Source organism: Silene latifolia, chromosome 9 (genome assembly GCF_048544455.1).
Source record: "Silene latifolia isolate original U9 population chromosome 9, ASM4854445v1, whole genome shotgun sequence".
Lineage (NCBI taxonomy): Eukaryota > Viridiplantae > Streptophyta > Magnoliopsida > Caryophyllales > Caryophyllaceae > Silene > Silene latifolia.
Genome location: NC_133534.1, coordinates 17645642 through 17664004, shown reverse-complemented (window position 1 = coordinate 17664004; position 18363 = coordinate 17645642). Strand labels below are relative to the sequence as shown.

At 36.7% G+C, this 18363-nt stretch overlaps 2 protein-coding genes across 4 annotated transcripts; one reads left to right on the top strand and one right to left on the bottom strand.

Annotated features, from left to right (window-relative positions):
* The first annotated feature begins 1559 nt into the window (after window positions 1-1559).
* On the top strand, window positions 1560-10195 carry LOC141599262 (mitogen-activated protein kinase kinase kinase 3-like). Of its 3 annotated transcripts, XM_074419234.1 has the most exons (12): window positions 1582-2241; window positions 3834-4130; window positions 5020-5113; window positions 5425-5512; window positions 5679-5741; window positions 5923-6083; window positions 6221-6296; window positions 6835-6894; window positions 7016-7123; window positions 7215-7454; window positions 8343-8434; window positions 9577-10195. In XM_074419234.1, the coding sequence occupies exons 3-12, from the start codon at window positions 5070-5072 to the stop codon at window positions 9842-9844; spliced, it is 1200 nt and encodes a 399-aa protein (XP_074275335.1). In that variant the 5' UTR covers window positions 1582-2241; window positions 3834-4130; window positions 5020-5069; the 3' UTR covers window positions 9845-10195. The 3 variants fall into 3 exon arrangements, 2 of the variants coding, with proteins under 2 accessions (XP_074275334.1, XP_074275335.1); XM_074419233.1 differs by lacking the exon at window positions 5020-5113 and having other exon boundaries at window positions 1560-2241; XR_012523786.1 differs by lacking the exon at window positions 5020-5113 and having other exon boundaries at window positions 7215-7919; window positions 8059-8434.
* A 494-nt stretch (window positions 10196-10689) lies between these two features.
* On the bottom strand, window positions 10690-15429 carry LOC141599261 (small ribosomal subunit protein uS11m). Its single transcript, XM_074419232.1, has 2 exons — window positions 14323-15429; window positions 10690-11493 (listed from the first exon to the last, which is right to left on the bottom strand). The coding sequence occupies exons 1-2, from the start codon at window positions 14384-14386 to the stop codon at window positions 10937-10939; spliced, it is 621 nt and encodes a 206-aa protein (XP_074275333.1). The 5' UTR covers window positions 14387-15429; the 3' UTR covers window positions 10690-10936.
* Between the last annotated feature and the right edge of the window lie 2934 nt (window positions 15430-18363).

Sequence of the window (18363 nt, the reverse complement as noted above, 5' to 3'; positions counted from 1 at the left end):
TCATTCTTGAACCATCTTTGGAAATTCATTGAGTGTTTCAAATGCTAAACATTATAACTAAGAAGCAAGCAATTAAATAACAATGAAACTTGGCATCATCAACCAAGTGTGTTCTAACAGTTAAGCTATAACCTAGCCTATCTTTTATTGGATGAGTCGTTAACTTTAATTTTTACAAAATTATACTCCCTCCCAGTCGTTATAATGTTCCCCTTTGATATGGGCACGATACTTAAGGAAAAGTATTAAAATATTAGTAAAAGAGTTGTGTGGGGTTGGTGGTAGGAGAGAGGGATGAATTATTAGTAGTTAAATAAAGAATTGTGGGGCCAAAACATAAAGGAAAGTAATAAAATAGGAGTAAAAGAGTTGTGTGGGGTTTGGTGATAGGAGAGAGAAATGAATAAAATAAGAGTAAAAGTTTCTAAAAATAGAAAGGGGAACATTACTTGAATAATCCGTTTTGGGAAAGAGGGAACATTATAGTGACTGGGAGGGAGTATGACATTACACATATGTATTGAGAGATATTGAAGAGAAAAATGGGTATCTAACAAAATTGTCAGAATGGTAACAAAACATATATTCTGGTATTTACTAACTGAAATCATCAATTTTGTATACGCTTGTATGGGTTATTGATAATTATGAAACTTCATATCTTCTTTAATGATGATGAAAACTAATCTAATTGTATAGAAGAATTACGAAGCAAAATGTGTAATATACTAATAGATTAAAGGACGATTTTATTAATTCATTAGAAGTGAATACTAAAATATACGTTGGAGAATATATAGATACGAAATGAAATTCCAGTGTGCTAAACTCGACCTTTCATGAACAAATACAAAGAGTTCCAACTCATTAATATGTTCCAAATCTGTTGACCCGCTTGTGTGGGACTTAAAAAGGTAACAAGATTCTTACCCTGTGTCCAAATCAATCCTATCAATAATCTAATTTGATAAAATCATACTTATGATTTATGAAGTACTTTTATAAAACATCACATATATAACAATATTGATTTTTTTAATCAATCTTCAAAACCACATCTACTCGTTGATATCATCATATCAATCATTTTTAAACAATATCCATATCATGTCCACATGAAAATCAACTTTCAAATCACAACTTAAAATTTTAAAAATTTCAATTTGCTAATATAATACTAAAATTGTTTCAATCTTAATTCCTAACTTACCAAGTTACATTACACAATACACATGATGTCATGATTGTTGATGATTGGTGATGATATCATTTTCACCAACATGAATTAAATAACATTAAACCATTACCCTTTATAATACTCCACTCCATACAAACAATTAAATTAAATTAAAATTAATTAAAATATTTAAAAAGAATTAACAAATACAAATATACAATCTATGTAAGTCCTGCTTTAGGCAGAGTACTCGTCTTAAATCTTTAAACAGGTCAAATATTTCCATATGATATTATCAAAGCCAAAAAAATGTCATATTTTAATCTATTTTTTATGTAATTGGATACAATATGCATTTAACCCATCTTAATATTTAAGACAAACAGAAATTTGTGAATACAACCACTCTTTTGAGTCTTTTCTCCCCCTTTTGTTTTCTCTCCATCGTCTCCCCTTCTCATCCCTCATTTCCTTCTCCTTTCTCTTCCCACATAAAATTCCACCCCTACCCACCTTCCCCAACTTTTCTTCCCTTTCAAAAACTCACAATCATACAAAACTTACCTCCAAAATTTCATACATATCAAAATATTTTTCAATTTTGATTGTAATAATTATCTTATGCTAAAAAGTATGCCTATGCCATGGTTTACCAAAAAGTCTCCCAAAACAACAAAGGTGGTAGAACAAACCCATGATAAAATTCCCTCTTCTAACCCTAACTCAATCATTAAAAATGGTAATGAAAGTTCTAAAAAGAGGAATTTAAGGAGCTCAGATGAGGGTAGTTTTGTAAATTCATCCCCTAGTTCAAGGAGAAATGTCAGGGAGTTGGGTAGTCCAGGTGGGTATTCGGGTTTGGATTTAAATGGTGATGACCGGAAGCCTATGGTGGGTCACCCACTTCCTAAACCTGTCAATGATTGGTCCGGGCCGGGTGCGGGTGCGGGTTCGGGTTTTGATCATGGACCTGGGGTAGCTTCTGTTTCTAGTGTTAGTTCTTCGGGATCGAATTCGGATGACCCGATTTTTCAGTTGGATCCCCCTCCGCTTGGGTATTCCAGGTTGGTCATTTTTGAAAATTCAAGTTTTTGGTTGTGTTCTGTGTTGAATTATGATTGTGTGATTTCTGTGGATTAATGTTGTTTATTGTTATTTTAATAGTTGTACCTTGTACGAGTAAGTCTCTTGTAAGACGGTTTCATATATTTTAATGAAAGACAATACCGAGTATAAAACACAATACAACTAACAAAAAAAGGAAAAAGAAAGTTTTTTTTTTTTTTTTAAAAAAAAAAAAACTGTTTTTAATGCGCTTTTTACAGTAATACATGTGGTCTGTGATGTTTTTGAGCTGTTGTTTTGGTGGAAAGAGAGAATGTTGATTTTTTGTTTGCATAATTGTGCTTCTAATTTCGAGTTTCGACAGAAGTGAGTGATTTGGGTTGCTTTTTGGTGGATTGGGATGCTTTTAAGTGGTAGTTTGAAAAATTGGATACAATGGTGGTCATATTTATGAACTAGTTTGATTGACACAAAAGGCGTTAGAGGTGGCAAATGGGTCAATCGGGTCAGGTCTGGGCCAGGTCATTTCGGGTCTGCCACACATTATGTTTCAAGCGAGATGAGTTATGGTACATCATAACCATGTTTTTGATACCATAATAAGTATTGTGTAAAGAGGTTTAGTTGTGTAAAGAGGTTTGGTGGTTTAGGTTTTAGAAACCTAATGATTTGCTCGTGAGAGACATTATCCATAAAGCGGAAAATGCAAGTGGGGCGGTATCTTATTGATGCTATCTACGAGGCAATCAAGATGTACTCATCCAGACATTTCTGTCGGGATAGGCGTCTTTCTGCACTTTGAAGTTTTTAAAAGTGAGGGAGATGATGTTAGGAACTCTGTTGAGAGTTGAGACTCCTTATACAACAACAATGACTTGAAGGCTGTAGTTCCATTTCACATTTTGTAGTTAACTAACCATGAATAGTCGAATGAGTTTGGAAAACAGTGAAATAGTTGAGAGAAGGGAAAATCCTATAGTAAAACGAAATGATATCTGAAAAAAAAAAAGTATGTTTAGAGGAGCATAGGTAAAACATAAAAATGAAGATCTTTTGGATTGGATTTGAGACGAAATATAATTGGAGAAATAGGTGTGAAGAATATGCAAGAGGAGTGAGTACATATAGTAATACATATCTTTTGAAAAGATAACAATGAAGAAATTCTACTGAAAGTACAAATCTGTGGAAAATATACAAAAGAAATGTGAGAGAATAAAATAAGATAGACCCATAATAATGGAAGTAAGTCTCTTGCATCTTTTCGTCCCCACTCATTCAGAGGTCCCCTGTGTGAAAACCTCGCAATCAATGTCGATGACATTTAGTTTTCTAAGTTGATATTGCTCTCAGTTACATTGTTTGTGAAGTCAGTTGATCTCTAACTGAAGTTATTTAAAAGTTGCCTATTATTCGAGCTGGATAATTGGCACTGTACTACTGTAATTTTGACTGTAATTTATATCATAATCATGTAATTTTTGAATGCTTTCCAGAATATTACGGGGACACTTAAATGTTACTCGTACATCACTTATTGAAGTGTGAAACTTGTTTATGTTGTTATCTTTGGGATGACCTAATAACCCAGTGGGAGTGCACGAAGTCCTGTTGGATCACGAGGAGCTACAGGTGCTACGTCACCGCTTCATGCACGGGCGGCTGGTATGAGTTCAGAATGTCTTACCAGGAGACAAGAAGAAGGGAGAAGCCAAGGCCATCGTCTTCCCTTACCTCCTACTTCTCCTAGTACTAGTAGTCCTCCTTCCTTGCCCAGTGGAAGACCTGCTTTATTCACAGAGAACATACATAATTCTCTATGCAAATGGCAGAAAGGGAAGCTTCTGGGAAGAGGAACCTTTGGGCATGTGTATCTTGGTTTTAATAGGTAATGAAATCTGTTATGTACACTTACAAGTTACATACATAACTTTTGTTTTAAATTAGTTAATTGTAATTCATTTCATGCATATTTCTCTATATTATTCTCAGTTTTGGAGGAAGTTCTTGTTTGCTTGTGCATTCTAGCCATGTTTAAATTAAAAGCAAGTATGCTTGTAGATTGCTAAATGGTCAATTGACAATGGTACTCTTACAAACTGTCTATTGTTATGCTATGTATTTTACAGTTGCATCTGAAGTTGCACGGGGCAAGTTGTTCACAAAACTGTTTTGTGGTTTCAACTTTCAAGGACGTTAGACTATTTGGATAGTATCTGACATCTTTTTGAGGCATTCTGCTTTATAATATCAGATTCTTTACTTGTTAGGCTTTCTGTCATGTTGACAGTTGACATGTTTTCTGTTGTAGACTTGTAGAGTTGTAGATACATGCAGCTAAGCTTTATATTGCTATGGAAAGTTGATTATGGCCTCTTTGGTGACTATATTTTCATTCATTTGGTATAACCTCACTATCAGGGTGCTGTGTGGCTGCGTAGGTGAGATGGAGGGACTGCGCCTCTCGTTGAATGCCATGTCTGGTTTCCTTTGCTGCTTATGCTAGAAATCAATAGGCTTTAAGGATCAATAATTATAGGACCTGCTATTGTGAAATGTTTTGGTTCAAAACTTTCTAGTAGGGTCAGTATGTGCTGTTTTATAAGCAGCATAGGAGCTTTTCCCTCTAAGTTTTGTCTCCATTCTCCATTATGTAGATGACTAGATAGTACTCTCGTCTCCCCTAGGATCTCTGTAGTTAAAGTGCTCCCCACACGTGAAGTATCTCACCCAGCTTAACTGTCAAAGCATGGAGTTTTCATTTGCTAATTTTCCAGGATCTACGTTCTTGGACAATGGACCGAGTTCTCTGCCCTAGAAATCTAGAATGATGGCATTTTGTTTCTCAAAAATCAGATGCACTAGGCTGAGGTAATTTAGTCACGAGCGCTTGTAGAGAAAAGCTTCACTTTTCATTTGGTATTCCTTTTAAAAAGACTTTAGAATTGAGATTAGTGGCTGTTAGTTTCATTTTATGACGGCCTGATCTTTTTCATATATTTTTCCGGTATTATTTAGTTAACTATCTTTGTTGTGTCTTCCTAGTGTCTTTTGGGTCCAGTTTGATTGCTTGTTAGAGTACCATAGTGCAGAGATATCATCAACAGATGACATCCTAATTAAGTGAGCTCTTTTTTTATTTTCATTTCCCTATTTCTTATAGTTTTTATCAATATTTGCAGCGAGGGTGGACAAATGTGTGCAATTAAGGAAGTGAGGATTGTTTCCGATGATCAAAACTCAAGAGAGTCGCTTAAGCAACTCAACCAGGTCTTTCATTTCACTCTCTTAAGTGCGGAATTTTTTGTCCGTGACGTTTGTTTATTTTGTAATACTTTATTCCTTTTAATTCATTGTTCATCTTTGAACAAATTGATATCACTACAGAACCAGTTATATATTTTTTTTAGCATTAATTTTTCTTTTCCATTAACAGGAGATCAACTTGCTTAATCAGCTGTCGCATCCAAATATCGTGAGATACCACGGCAGTGAGTTGGTATGACACAGGAATTCCCTTAGACCATTTTCATATGTCCATTTTTTTATTCAAAATTACCTTTCTGTGAGTTAGAAATGGAGGTAGATCGAGGATAAGAAATTATTGCATGTTTTGATTTCTATGATGTTGTAGCAACTAGCAAGCAACATTCAGCTCTAACATTGTGTGTGTTTCTTAGGGTGGAGACACACTATCAGTCTATCTGGAATATGTTTCTGGTGGGTCTATTCACAAGTTACTTCAAGAGTATGGACCCTTTAAGGAGGCTGTCATCCAGAACTATACAAGACAGATACTTGCTGGGCTTGCTTACTTGCACAGTAGAAAAACGGTACATAGGTACTTTCCATTTGCATAGTTCTTTCTGCAAACATTTTTTTGGCAAATCCTCACCCTCTACAATATCAAGGGAATAAGGTTCTTAAAGGTAAAAGTCAGGTTAACAATGTGACAGTATCTTTGAAAATGATTGACAGGGATATAAAAGGAGCAAACATATTGGTTGATCCTGCTGGCGTAATCAAACTAGCAGATTTTGGCATGGCAAAACATGTAGGACTTTTTTCTGCTTTTAAAGCCTAAGCTCTATCACTCACAGTTGCGTGGTTCAGGGTTCGGTTGGCCGTTCCTTGAACCAATTCGTTTGTATTGTAACGGGTTTTGTTTGCAAAGTATGTTGTCAGAGCTTTTATATTTGAATTTAATTACATTCTACAAACTCGAACCCATTTCTTGGACCAATCGGACACTGAACCATAGAACATAGCCGTCACTTATGTGGTAACAATGTTGACTTCTAGTTAGTACACTGATTTTAAGCCATTTATGAATGATTTTGTTCTCTGTCACAAATCATAATGTTACCAGCTGAATCTGTTATATTATTGTTCTGGCATGCAACTTCATTAGTACTTCCATCCATAACTGTACTGGTAGATGAACATGAGTACATGACCTTCAAACTAAGGAGTCTTGTATATATTTCCTCTTTATCGTGCTCCCTTGTCTAAAGCTTGTAACTCCCAAGGGTTTTAATGTCTGCTTTTTTAGTTTCTCTTATATGGTTCTGAATTCGTTGTGCTTGATGCAGATAACATCTTGCGCTTCCGTGCTGTCTTTTAAAGGGAGTCCTTACTGGATGGCGCCTGAGGTGCATTATTTATTATTCCTTTTAATACTTGACCTGCTATTCACTCATTTCTGCATTTCGATTAAAAGATGGCTGATTTTTTGTTTTGACATATATTTTGTATTTCCTTTTACACTCACAGGTAGTGATGAATAAAAATGGGTATAGCCTTGAAGTTGATATCTGGAGTTTGGGTTGTACAGTTCTCGAAATGGCTATGGCAAAGCCACCTTGGAGCCAATATGAAGGGGTATGTTGATTGAGGATTTGTGATTTTTGCAATTCAAACCGACTTTGAGATGTGTATTACAAAATCAAAATCTATAACCTGGCACGTGCAGGTAGCAGCAATATTCAAAATTGGAAACAGCAAAGATACCCCAGAAATTCCTGAATTCCTATCCTGTGATGCAAAAAGTTTCTTAAATCTTTGCCTTCAACGTGATCCATTAAGGCGCCCTTCAGCATCGGATTTGCTAGCGCATCCATTTGTTAAAGACCAATTTGCTGGAAAGATCGTCAACAATAACACCAAAAATGAGACATTACCATTCTCATTTGATGGAAGGCGCAACAAACCAGTAAGATATCCTATTTGTTTTGCAGATATCATATGTCCAGTCTTTGCATCTACCCCCTTTGTGCATGAAAAATATAAAAATTATTTTTGCTACGGATCTAATTAGGTAAGCTTCAGAATTTGTCACAGTACTTATTTTATTGTAAATTGAAAGCCAAACCGCCAACCCGAAACCCAAAAATTTTTACATATAAAAAAACGAAGGGAGCATTACATATCAGTCTATCAGGGTTAGATTCACATTCAGCTTTATGTTCTCGATTATACACACCAGTTTGTAGGGCGCCCCGAATACGAGTTAAATAAACTGAATTTATTACATACAAAGAGAGGAGGAGATTGAGAAGGGGAAGGACAAGATATGAATATATGCTCACATTGTTCTTGGTGATAAATCTGTCATGGATAGTTATCTCCCTCGGAGGTTTCCAAATAGACTTGAGGATGTTGAGATTGTAGTAGATGAGTGGTAAAAGGCTCTCAAAACACAAGAAAAAAAAAGTTTTTTTTTTGTCTTTTTTTTTTTAACTTATGTGGGCTACTGCCTGGATGATGATCTCACTTGGAAGATACATTTGTTGATTTATACAATCATGTGTTTATAGTTATGACCATGTGGTGAAAGTACTTCTATTGATTAAGATTTCGGGATTTTGGAATTATGATTTTTCCTTCCTTTCAGTTCCGACTTCAGAGTAACTGTCTATGAGGTTGGTTACATCATGAAACGAGTTCAATAAATTTGTATATGGAACACCCTTCAATTTCTTAGCTATTATGTTATGAATCTGTTTCCTGTGGTTACTTCAATCGAATAGATTGTTTTAAGTTGTTAATTTGTTTATTGAAACATTGCAACATACTTTTTAAATGATGCATACTATTGCAGCAACCCTTGGAAACTGTTCCACGTAGGAAGAGTGTCAGCTCCTATGACACAGAAAACATGAGAAGAACGGGGCTTGCTATATGGGAGACTAGGTAAATACCTTCTACTCTTCTATGGTCTTGCAACTTACTAGGTAAACAGCATTACCCAGTGCCTTGAGCTGCTGCATATAATGAGGTTAGAGGAGGGGAGGGGGACACAGATGTGCAGACTTACCCTTGTAGTAACTCCATAGAGAGGCTTTTTTCGAGTTATCAGAGATGGAAATTGCGTTGAGAATTGTATAAGATCCACTTTTTACCATAAAAGGAAGTTAACCAGTTTAGTAAGGCCATTTTACTTATCAGTCTGTCAACATCCAAAGACCTAATAAATCTTTGGCTCCATTAGACCTAATGGATTGTTTCCAAACTAGTTTAGTTCCCGCGCAATGAATGCGCGGTATTTATAGAATTTTTATTTTTTTAATACTTAATCATGCTAAACTTACGGTTCATTAATTTTTAATATTTCACGTTATTATCTTTTGAGGAAAAAAAATTGAACTTTAAAATTATTCAATAAAACTAAGTAAAATTGAACTGTAAAATAATAGTTGTATCTCATTAATTGTTTATTTTTCCCGTTATTATATTTTGTTTGGAGCAAAAAATAAATTAAAACTGAAAATTAATCCAAGAGGATTGAGTAATGTGCCGAAATACATTTTTTTTAAATTATTTTTTATACCACAACGCTAATGATTCCAATTTATAAATTCTCTCAACTTTTTTTTTTTATGAAAGTAATCAAAATCAGTTATAGTTTTGTTTATACATAGTAAGAATAGTATGAGTCAAGTCATTATCAAATAATAATATCAATAAAAAATTTAATACTTTATAGTCTTATATTATTTATACTTTAATTAAAATATAATAGTTTAGTGTTTAGTGAAAACTACGAGTATATAATTTGATGAAAAAATTATTTTTTATGAATAGAATTATATAATGAAATACTCTATAATTATTAATTTCCTTATTTAGTGAATACAATTAATTCAATAGCTTCCTTATTTAAAAAGATGCTTTTTGGAGGGAAAATTTGTGAGTTCACCTATTCATTTAGTAAATAGGGGATGACCTATAATGAAAGACGAGTCTAGAATCCCACTAAACAACTGATACTTCTCAATAATTACTGAAATTATCATTTTTCTTCAATGTATAATGTGTTGGACTATTGGGTTCAGGGATAATCCTCGGTCAATCACATCACTACCAGTGTCTCCCTGTACAAGTCCACTACGGCAGCTCGGGGCTGCTTCCAAGAGTTGTTTTATGTCACCACAGCATCCATCTTATGCTTGGCCAGGGCAAAGCAGCTACAACTCAAACGATCACTCTTTATCTCCCACTAGGAGACGTGCAGGCTACACGCTTGATCCATGGATCGAGACAACGCCATTTAAAGCTCAAACACTAGGTGGATCTCCTTCTCCTAGAATGCGCCTGATATGAGGTTCTTGTCCATAGGCACATAATTTTTCTTATCATGTTAGATGTACATATTATGGAGCTTGTTGGAGAAAATGGAAGAAACTTACTTCAGTGAGGCTGTCTCTGACACTTAACTTAGCCACGCCACTTTGGGTTTCTTGCCGAGGGTGGGTTTTTCAAGGTGTTGTAATTGTAAAATGTATTATTGTTGTGTATAGGATTTAAGCTCCTGTCAGTGGGAAGCTGTATATCACACCCTTGTACATTGGAAGCTTTATGTTTTGTTACACATCCAAGAAAAGTATCCGGTTGCCCGGGGGACTTTTCATGGGTTTTTGCTAATCTTAATCCGTTGAGTGAAGTAGCAATGCTCAATTTGTTTTTGTTACTAGTGTTGTTATCTTTTGCAATAATTAAAGTTTACAAGCTTTCAGTCTTTCAGTTACCATTTACCGTAAACTGATGTGGTTACTGTGGTGAGTAACAAGGAAAATTACTCTGTTTTTGTATGAGTGGTAAGTTTACAAAGATATACCGGGGTCCCTAGCCAGAACCACATGTTCAAGTTTCCCTACATTTGGCTCATGTGTGCTTCTAAAAATGCTGCCTGTAACTCGGCCTGGGATACGACTGAACATTTTCGTGTTCAGAGCATTGTCCGAGTGAGAAGGCAGTGCCTACCTGACAGCTTCTGTGGCAGAAATTGAAGTGAAGGAAGAAAGGATGGGAAGATTGTCAATTCCATCCGGACAATTCACATTAACGATTCAGGCACTACCCACAGCCATAGTTACTACCTCTTAAGACCTGCAAAGCTTGACAATTCACATTAACGATTCAGGTAAAATTATGACAAGACGGTAATATGCTAGGGCACTTAACCCTGGAAAAAAATTGTTTGATTTTCTTGATTTGACTATCCAGGAAAAACATTATTCAACACTCCCTTGGCAAAGGGACTAACCGACACAGAATAACTAATATATAAGATTACCAGGTTTAGATATGCATACAAGGAAGGTACCAGAAAAGGAAATTACAGTACGCGAGACTGTTCCAAGTATTACATCATGACAAGTGAAAAATCCGGTATTAAAAACTAAACTAGCTGACTTAGTAACGGCGTTTCTTAGGAAGGCGGCAACCATTATGTGGGCGGCGAGTGGTATCTTCAATGTAGTTAATAGGGCTCCTGTCTGCCCTTCCGAAAGTGAACCCTTCTTTCCAGCTGAGAATAGCTTGCTTCTTCTTCTTGAAGTGGGTGAACCCATTTACCCTCATCACCACCGATCTCAATCCCAGATTCCTTGATAGTCTTCCAGCGTGCTCCGCTGTGGCTTCAGCAGCATATCGAGACTTGGCCCCACCTTTAATTTCGTTCAGGCATCCCGAAGAGACCCCGATCTTTTTATTACCCTTGGAATCGGTAATAGTGACAAAAGTGTTGTTCCTGAGCATCTTAATGTGCACTATATCTGATTTTTCAGTGTCATACTGGGGTTGAGGAAAGCCTTGGTTGTTCCCCGCATCAGCAACTAGGACTTCCTTCACAAAAGCAATTGAATCTGGAGTTCCGGAGTTAATGGCCTCTTTAGTGCCAGTTGTATGAATCAAACACCTCGGACTGTTAATTGCACCTGCTAAGCTGTTTTTCCAGCTACTGACGAAGCCTGCAAGAAACAATGTTCATGACAAAACTTCACACACAAGGGAAAGAGAGTTGAGGACTTGCTTTATAAGAATTATTGATTATTAATGAAATACGGAATAGTTTCCTATGTGAAACAGGAAGCGCCTTCAAAAAGTAAATCAAATGAAGATGACAGTGGAATATTAGGGTCTAACCCCTATACTTCCGGACTCTCACAGCTTCAACGTCCTTGAAAACATTAAGGCACAATTCAGACAGATCTAAGAGTCCAGCTCTTTAGCAGATCCAAGCTTGTTTACAGTGATGCTCAACTAAAACATTGTGATAAACTAACTCATCGATAAATTACAATTCAAGCTGATGTACCAGCAATGACTTTTACTTATCATAATAGATTAACTGGAGGCCGATAATCCATAGATATCATATGTCAGGTATCTGTACTACACCTCGGAGCATGTCACATAACTCACTGCATCCTTAAACCTATATAATTAGGTGTCTGTAATACACCTAGGTCATGACATGAGTACCCATCTCATACGTATCCCTCCACGGGTACACGTATTTGAAGTTTGGATAGGTTACACAATAGAATTGTAAGACACATTTTGCAAGACGGTTTTCCAGGTATAAGATGTACCTAAAAAGCCTACATTCCAAACCAGAGAGTATATGAGTTATAATGTCTCAAAATGACTGATACTGTCACATATCTCCTGGCACGTGGTTAAATACATGTCCAAGTCCCCAGCCACATTTAGTCTTTCAAGACCGCCAGGCGCACACACACACACACACACACACACACACACACACACACACACACACACACACAAAAAAAAAACTTCCACTCTGTATAATTTTATTGGGCTAAATGAATCTGATTAATTTGTCCTAGTTTTTGCTTATGAAGTGGAAAATATAATTCTTCTGAGAAAGAGGATCGCAAATTTTCTAAAAGTAAATAATGGATTTCCTTAATCTAACTGTACAAATGGAAAAGAAAACCACCCGGAGCACACAGTAATGTAGACACCGTCCAAAGAATCATGGACTTATAGTCTATGTTAATCTGACTCTTCATATTGCCTCACGTGCCTGTCAATGAATTCCCAAACACAGGTATGACACTTCATTTCAAGCCAAAAACATGAGGTTTTTTCGTATAATAGTCGAGTCCGGCACTTAGCTATGTACGATATTTCTGCCCAAGTCTTGGTAGCATAGCTGAGTAGCTGACAACCAAAGTCCTAATCCAAAATATTGAAGCACAATAGTCACAAACAGAGAAACAAATTCTTCTTACGTCTCCCAAAATCATCACAGATAACATACATACCAAAACTCCATGGTCAGCAAATACCACTTTACAGCCACGAAAAATCCACGGGCAAGTTACCAGCTTAGAATCAAATCCAAAATGTAAACACAAAGCTAGCTTTCTACAACTACAAGTCTAAATAATTGAGCTTTCCTTAATACCACCTCCATCTCAAGTTTATCTTTCACAATTGACTTCGATGGCAACCGGCGTCAAGTTTGATCATTAACTTCCCGAAATATACAGAAACTACAATGTAAAATTGGCTGTGTTCATTCAAAACCAACTTTTTCATATTATCAACTATAAAGGGTAGTAACTATTGTAAACTGTGTACAAATATTGGTTAAAATCATCATTTGAACATAAGGGTCATCTGGGGACAATGGAAATGAGATGTGGTATATCTCGTAGACTAAAATGAGGTTGCTAGTACCATCTACAAGTTGAATTGGCAGACGTGATTCTCAAACAGGTTCAACTCAAAAATATCAGACCCATGGATTATAAATCTATAAACTTATAGTAAGTGGACCAATGGTGAAAACGTCACAGGATAATGGACAGCAGAGACTGTACAAAAAAAAACCATGAATATATCACTAAAAATAATGAGCGAAAGGCAACTAAGGAAAAGAGAGAACCCTCCCACACATCTAGACAAGTACTTGGGAGTTTGCACTGGCTACAAAAAAGATTCACTACGTGTAAAATGGGTAAACTTAAACAGGTCTAAACTCCGAGTTAGAGAGTGGAGAGTGGAGACCCATATGATGAAACATCATATATATCCGCTGGAATGGTATATAACACGCGCGCACACAAAAAATTCATTCTGTAACTTCATTGAGCTAAATGCTATCGTAAACTGATAATCTTTGACCTAAAATTCACTTATGTTTCTCAGTGTCCATTTCACTCCAAGTGACAAACAATAGACTCTACACCACTCAAGGAAATGCACATTTACACCACATATAATCATGACTTAGAGCAAATAAGTCGCCGCCCAAACTATCCAACATTAGCCATGAAATTACAAGACTCACAAACAGAAAAAGACTCATTCTTCTAAAATCTTCCAGTCATCAGAGATAAGCTAGAGGTGTTCCAAAACTGGCCATGGTCAGCATAACGCCCCTTTACAACCATAAACATTCCATAGACTACGGTAAAAAAATGCGGGCTTGCACCGAACTTCAGTTGGTCTATATTTAGACGGGCATATTCGTCTTCAGCTTAAAACGGGTCCAATTGTATCCCATTTAGATAGATGAGACAAGCTTGTTACTAATTCCAAGGCATTCAACTTTCATCTCATCTATCTATTTCACCCGTTTTAAGTTTAAGACGGATAGACCCGTCTTAAACAAGAATATGTATTACGACATTATCAAAACTGAAGCAAAATTTAAGTGGTGCAACAAAAATCAGTATCTGGGATCTATCATCAAGATGCAGTTTACAATGGGGAGAAAAAATTAATTAAAAAAATAAAAAATAAAGAAAGAAAATAGAAGAGACCTGATAGAGAAGGTGTTAAGGCGCGAAAGAGAGGAGAAGTAAGAGATTTGTGCTTGGCCGCCATTGTTACTGGTTCTTCTTCAAGGCTTACAAAAATGGTTAAATTTTTTCTGGGATTTTCTCGCCTTTGTGAATCATTGGACTTAGATCGTGGGTTTTTGCAAGGAAATTGGGTGGGCTGTTCGTGGGCTATACCGTTTTTTTCTTTCGATAGTTTAAATAACTGATATTATATATAAAACACAAATTGTTTGTTAAGACCGTCTCTTACCATAGGACTAGTCCATTAATAAAAGCCCAATACATAAAGAAAGACCTCACTCTTATTTAGTCCTTTTGTATCCGCAACATCAACCCCAGTCCCCAACGTTGCATTAAACCTCCATCGATCTAAACCACCGAATCATGCTCAGAATCAATAATTAAGAATCTGGCCTGCCGGCCTGGCCGTGATGATATCGCTGTCAATGAACGGTGATTTCGCCCTCCATAATATTCATCTTGAAGTCGTGAGTTTTTAACTTAAAAATCCGAGTTGTGTTACTTTCCTTGCTTCTAAACTAAAAATCTTAGTTTATTATCTATGCAAGTATAGCAAAGTACTTAAAATATGGAGTTGTCAAACTAAACCTACTTGTTATTAACTTAAATCTTATTTTATGAAAATAGGACAAAACTCCATGCTTTAATGAAACATTGAACGACTAGTTTTCAAACTAAACTTACTAGTATTCAAACTAAATTTGTTTGCCAATTAAAAAGGCATAAAGACTGAAAATTTTCATTAAAACGTGAATTCTCAAGTTGAAAAATGAAATGTTAAAGAGTTTGAAGTTCGATTTTTGATCCCAAAACTGGTACTTCTAAGATAAAGTTTCAAACCTGCTTATCGGGATCGGAGACAGCGGCATTCTATTTCATTCTTTTGTGTGAGTTGATTGGTGGAAGGAATGGTGGTCAGGTGATGGTAAAGCACAAGCATGGTTGTAACAATGATAGGGTGGAATGAACTTCTAGGATTTAATCGAAGAAATTCGAGAAACAATTGCAGGATTGTTAAATTGAGAAGACAATCGAGCTTAAGGTTTCATTAATGGAAAGCTTGAATGTTACAAGCTTAACAGATTTACAGAGAGAATTTATGAGGAAGAATATGACAAAAACTGAATGAATGTAAATGAATGACTTAAGCCTATTTATAGTAACTCTTAATTCTGTTATGGGCAACTATCTTCAACTAACTGCTTTGCCTGATTTCATGGAATTCTGTTATGAATTCTGTTAGGCGCCAGCTCACAATTTGTTAGTTAGGTTTATGACAATCCACTCTCCTTAATTTGCAGCTTGTCCTCAAGCTGTATCTAACTTGAATTGAGGAAATCTTCTTGCTATGTCTTCATACGGTTCCCAAGTAGCATCAGTTACATCACCATTGGACCATTGGATTAAGACATAGACCACACCTTGATTGCCTTTCTTAGCTAGCTTCCTGTCCAGGACAGCACTGGGTTCTGCTCTTAATTGCTGATGCACATCCAAATCTGGAATTGAGCATACATTAGGTAGGGGTCCCTCATGCTTCTTAAGTACAGAAATGTGGAAAATAGGGTGAATCTTTGCCTCAGGAGGCAACTGTACTCTGTAGGCAACAGCTCCTACTCTAGCCACAATAGGGAATGGTCCAAAATACTTAGGGGCAATCTTTGCTGAAGATCTATAAGCCAAAGACATCTGTCTATAAGGTTGCAACTTAACATACACCATGTCCCCTACTGCAAATTCCTTGTCAGATCTCCCTTTGTCAGACTGACTCTTCAATCTGTCTTGAGCTCTTTTAAGGTGGAATTTAAGCATCTTGAGGCATTCTTCCCTTGCTGCCAGACTCCTATCAATCAACTCCACAGAACTATCTCCCATAACATAAGGTATAAAGAAGTTTGAAGACTGACCATACACAACCTCAAAAGGAGTAGTATTAGTAGATGAGTGATATGTAGTATTGTACCACCATTCAGCTAATGGGATCCACTGAGCCCAATCCTTGGGTTTCTCCCCCGTCATGCATCTTAAGTATGTCTCTAGACATTTATTGACCACTTCAGTCTTCCCATCTGTTTGTGGGTGGTAACTAGATGACATCAAAAGATCAACTTGTTGTAGCCTAAAAAGTTCCTTCCAGAAAGTGCTGACGAACACCTTGTCTCTATCAGAGACTATAGTCTTAGGCATGCCATGTAACCTGGAAATTTGATCTAGGAACACTTGAGCAACTGATACTGCAGTGAATGGGTGACTTAGTAGTACAAAATGAGCATACTTACTAAGCCTATACACTACCACCAATATCGTGTCCTTACCCTGGGATTTAGGCAACCCTTCCACAAAGTCCATTGATATATCTGTCCATATGGCTTGTGGAATGGGAAGTGGTTGCAGTAATCCTGCTGCTTCTTCAAAATTGGTTTACACTGTTGACAAATGCTACACTTCCTGACGTAGTTCCTGACATCCTTCTTAAGCCTTTTCCAATAGAATAAAGCTGTTATCCTCTTCTGAGTAGCCTGCACTCCCGAGTGTCCCCCAACTGGGGCATCATGTAAAAGAGTAATAATCTTCTGTTTTAATTCTCCATTATTCCCCACCACCAATTTGCCTTTCCTCTTCAACTCCCCTTGAGCCCATGAGTAGTGAGGTTTATTTTCCCCATTTTGCAATCCCTGAATTAGGGCTTGTAACTGCTCATCACTCTCCCAGCTGCTCACAATCTGAGTTTTAAGATCAGTGTTAATTTGGGATAGGATTAAAGACATCAACTCATTGCCCTGTACTCTGGAAAGAGCATCTACAACCCCATTCTCCTTTCCTTTCCTGTATATAATTTCATAATCCAACCCTAAAAGTTTGGGCAGGCATTTGCTTTGAAAGGCAGTGGTGATCTTCTGCTCCAGCAGGTATTTGAGACTGAAATGATCAGTCTTTATTTTGAAATGCCGTCCACTGAGGTAAGGTCTCCACTTTTCAACAGCAAAGATGACAGCTAACAGCTCTTTTTCATAGGTAGAAATGGCTTGTGTCCTTTGGGAAAATGCCTTGCTAATGTAAGCAATTGGATGGCCATGTTGAGTAAGCACAGCCCCCATGCCCTTGTCTGAAGCATCTGTTTCTACCACAAATTCTACTGAAAAATTTGGAAGAGCCAGGACTGGTGCTCTAGCCATGGCTTCCTTTAATTGCAAAAATGCTGCAGTGGCTGTATCATCCCATTTGTACCCATTTTTTCTCAACAAATTAGTCAAGTGTTTACTAATAATGCCATACCCTTGAATAAATTTTCTGTAATATCCTGTAAGACCCAAAAATCCTCTCAACTCCTTCACATTCCTTGGCTGTGGCCACTTAACCATGGCTTCTATTTTGCTAGGATCTGTTTCCACTCCCCTAGCAGAAATCACATGCCCAAGATAGTCCACCTCAGGGACTCCAAACACACATTTAGACAACTTAGCAAATAGTGTATGTTGCCTGAGGACAGTTAGTGCTATTTTGAAATTGTTTATATGGTCTACCAAGCTCCTACTGTAAATGAGTATGTCATCAAAAAATACTAGCACAAACTTCCTCAAATAAGGCTTGAAAACAGTATTCATTAAGTGTTGAAAGGTAGAAGGGGCATTAGTCAAGCCAAAAGGCATGACTAGAAATTCATAGTGGCCCTCATGTGTCCTAAAGGCAGTTTTGGGGACATCAGCTGGATCCATTCTGATATGCCAATACCCAGACTTTAGGTCAAGTTTAGAAAAAATGACAGCTCCTTGCAATTCATCCAATAATTCTTCTATGACAGGAATAAGGAATTTATCCTTAATAGTGTGCCTATTTAGTTCCCTATAATCAATACATAATCTCCAAGTGCCATCTTTTTTCTTGACCAAAACAATAGGAGATGAAAAAGGGCCCTGACTGGGTCTGACAACCCCTGATTCCAACATTTCCTTCAAGATATTCTCAATGGCATCTTTTTTAACCACAGGATATCTATAA

Excerpts from the sequence above, each read along its gene's own strand:
- LOC141599262 (XM_074419233.1), top strand. The coding sequence starts at position 1,799 with ATGCTAAAAAGTATGCCTATGCCATGGTTTACCAAAAAGTCTCCCAAA. Across the intron at positions 6,895-7,015 it reads CTTACTGGATGGCGCCTGAG|GTAGTGATGAATAAAAATGG; the intron begins GTGCATTATTTA and ends TTACACTCACAG. Across the intron at positions 7,124-7,214 it reads CTTGGAGCCAATATGAAGGG|GTAGCAGCAATATTCAAAAT; the intron begins GTATGTTGATTG and ends TGGCACGTGCAG.
- LOC141599261 (XM_074419232.1), bottom strand. The coding sequence starts at position 14,386 with ATGGCGGCCAAGCACAAATCTCTTACTTCTCCTCTCTTTCGCGCCTTA. Across the intron at positions 11,494-14,322 it reads CTTAACACCTTCTCTATCAG|GCTTCGTCAGTAGCTGGAAA; the intron begins GTCTCTTCTATT and ends TGTTTCTTGCAG.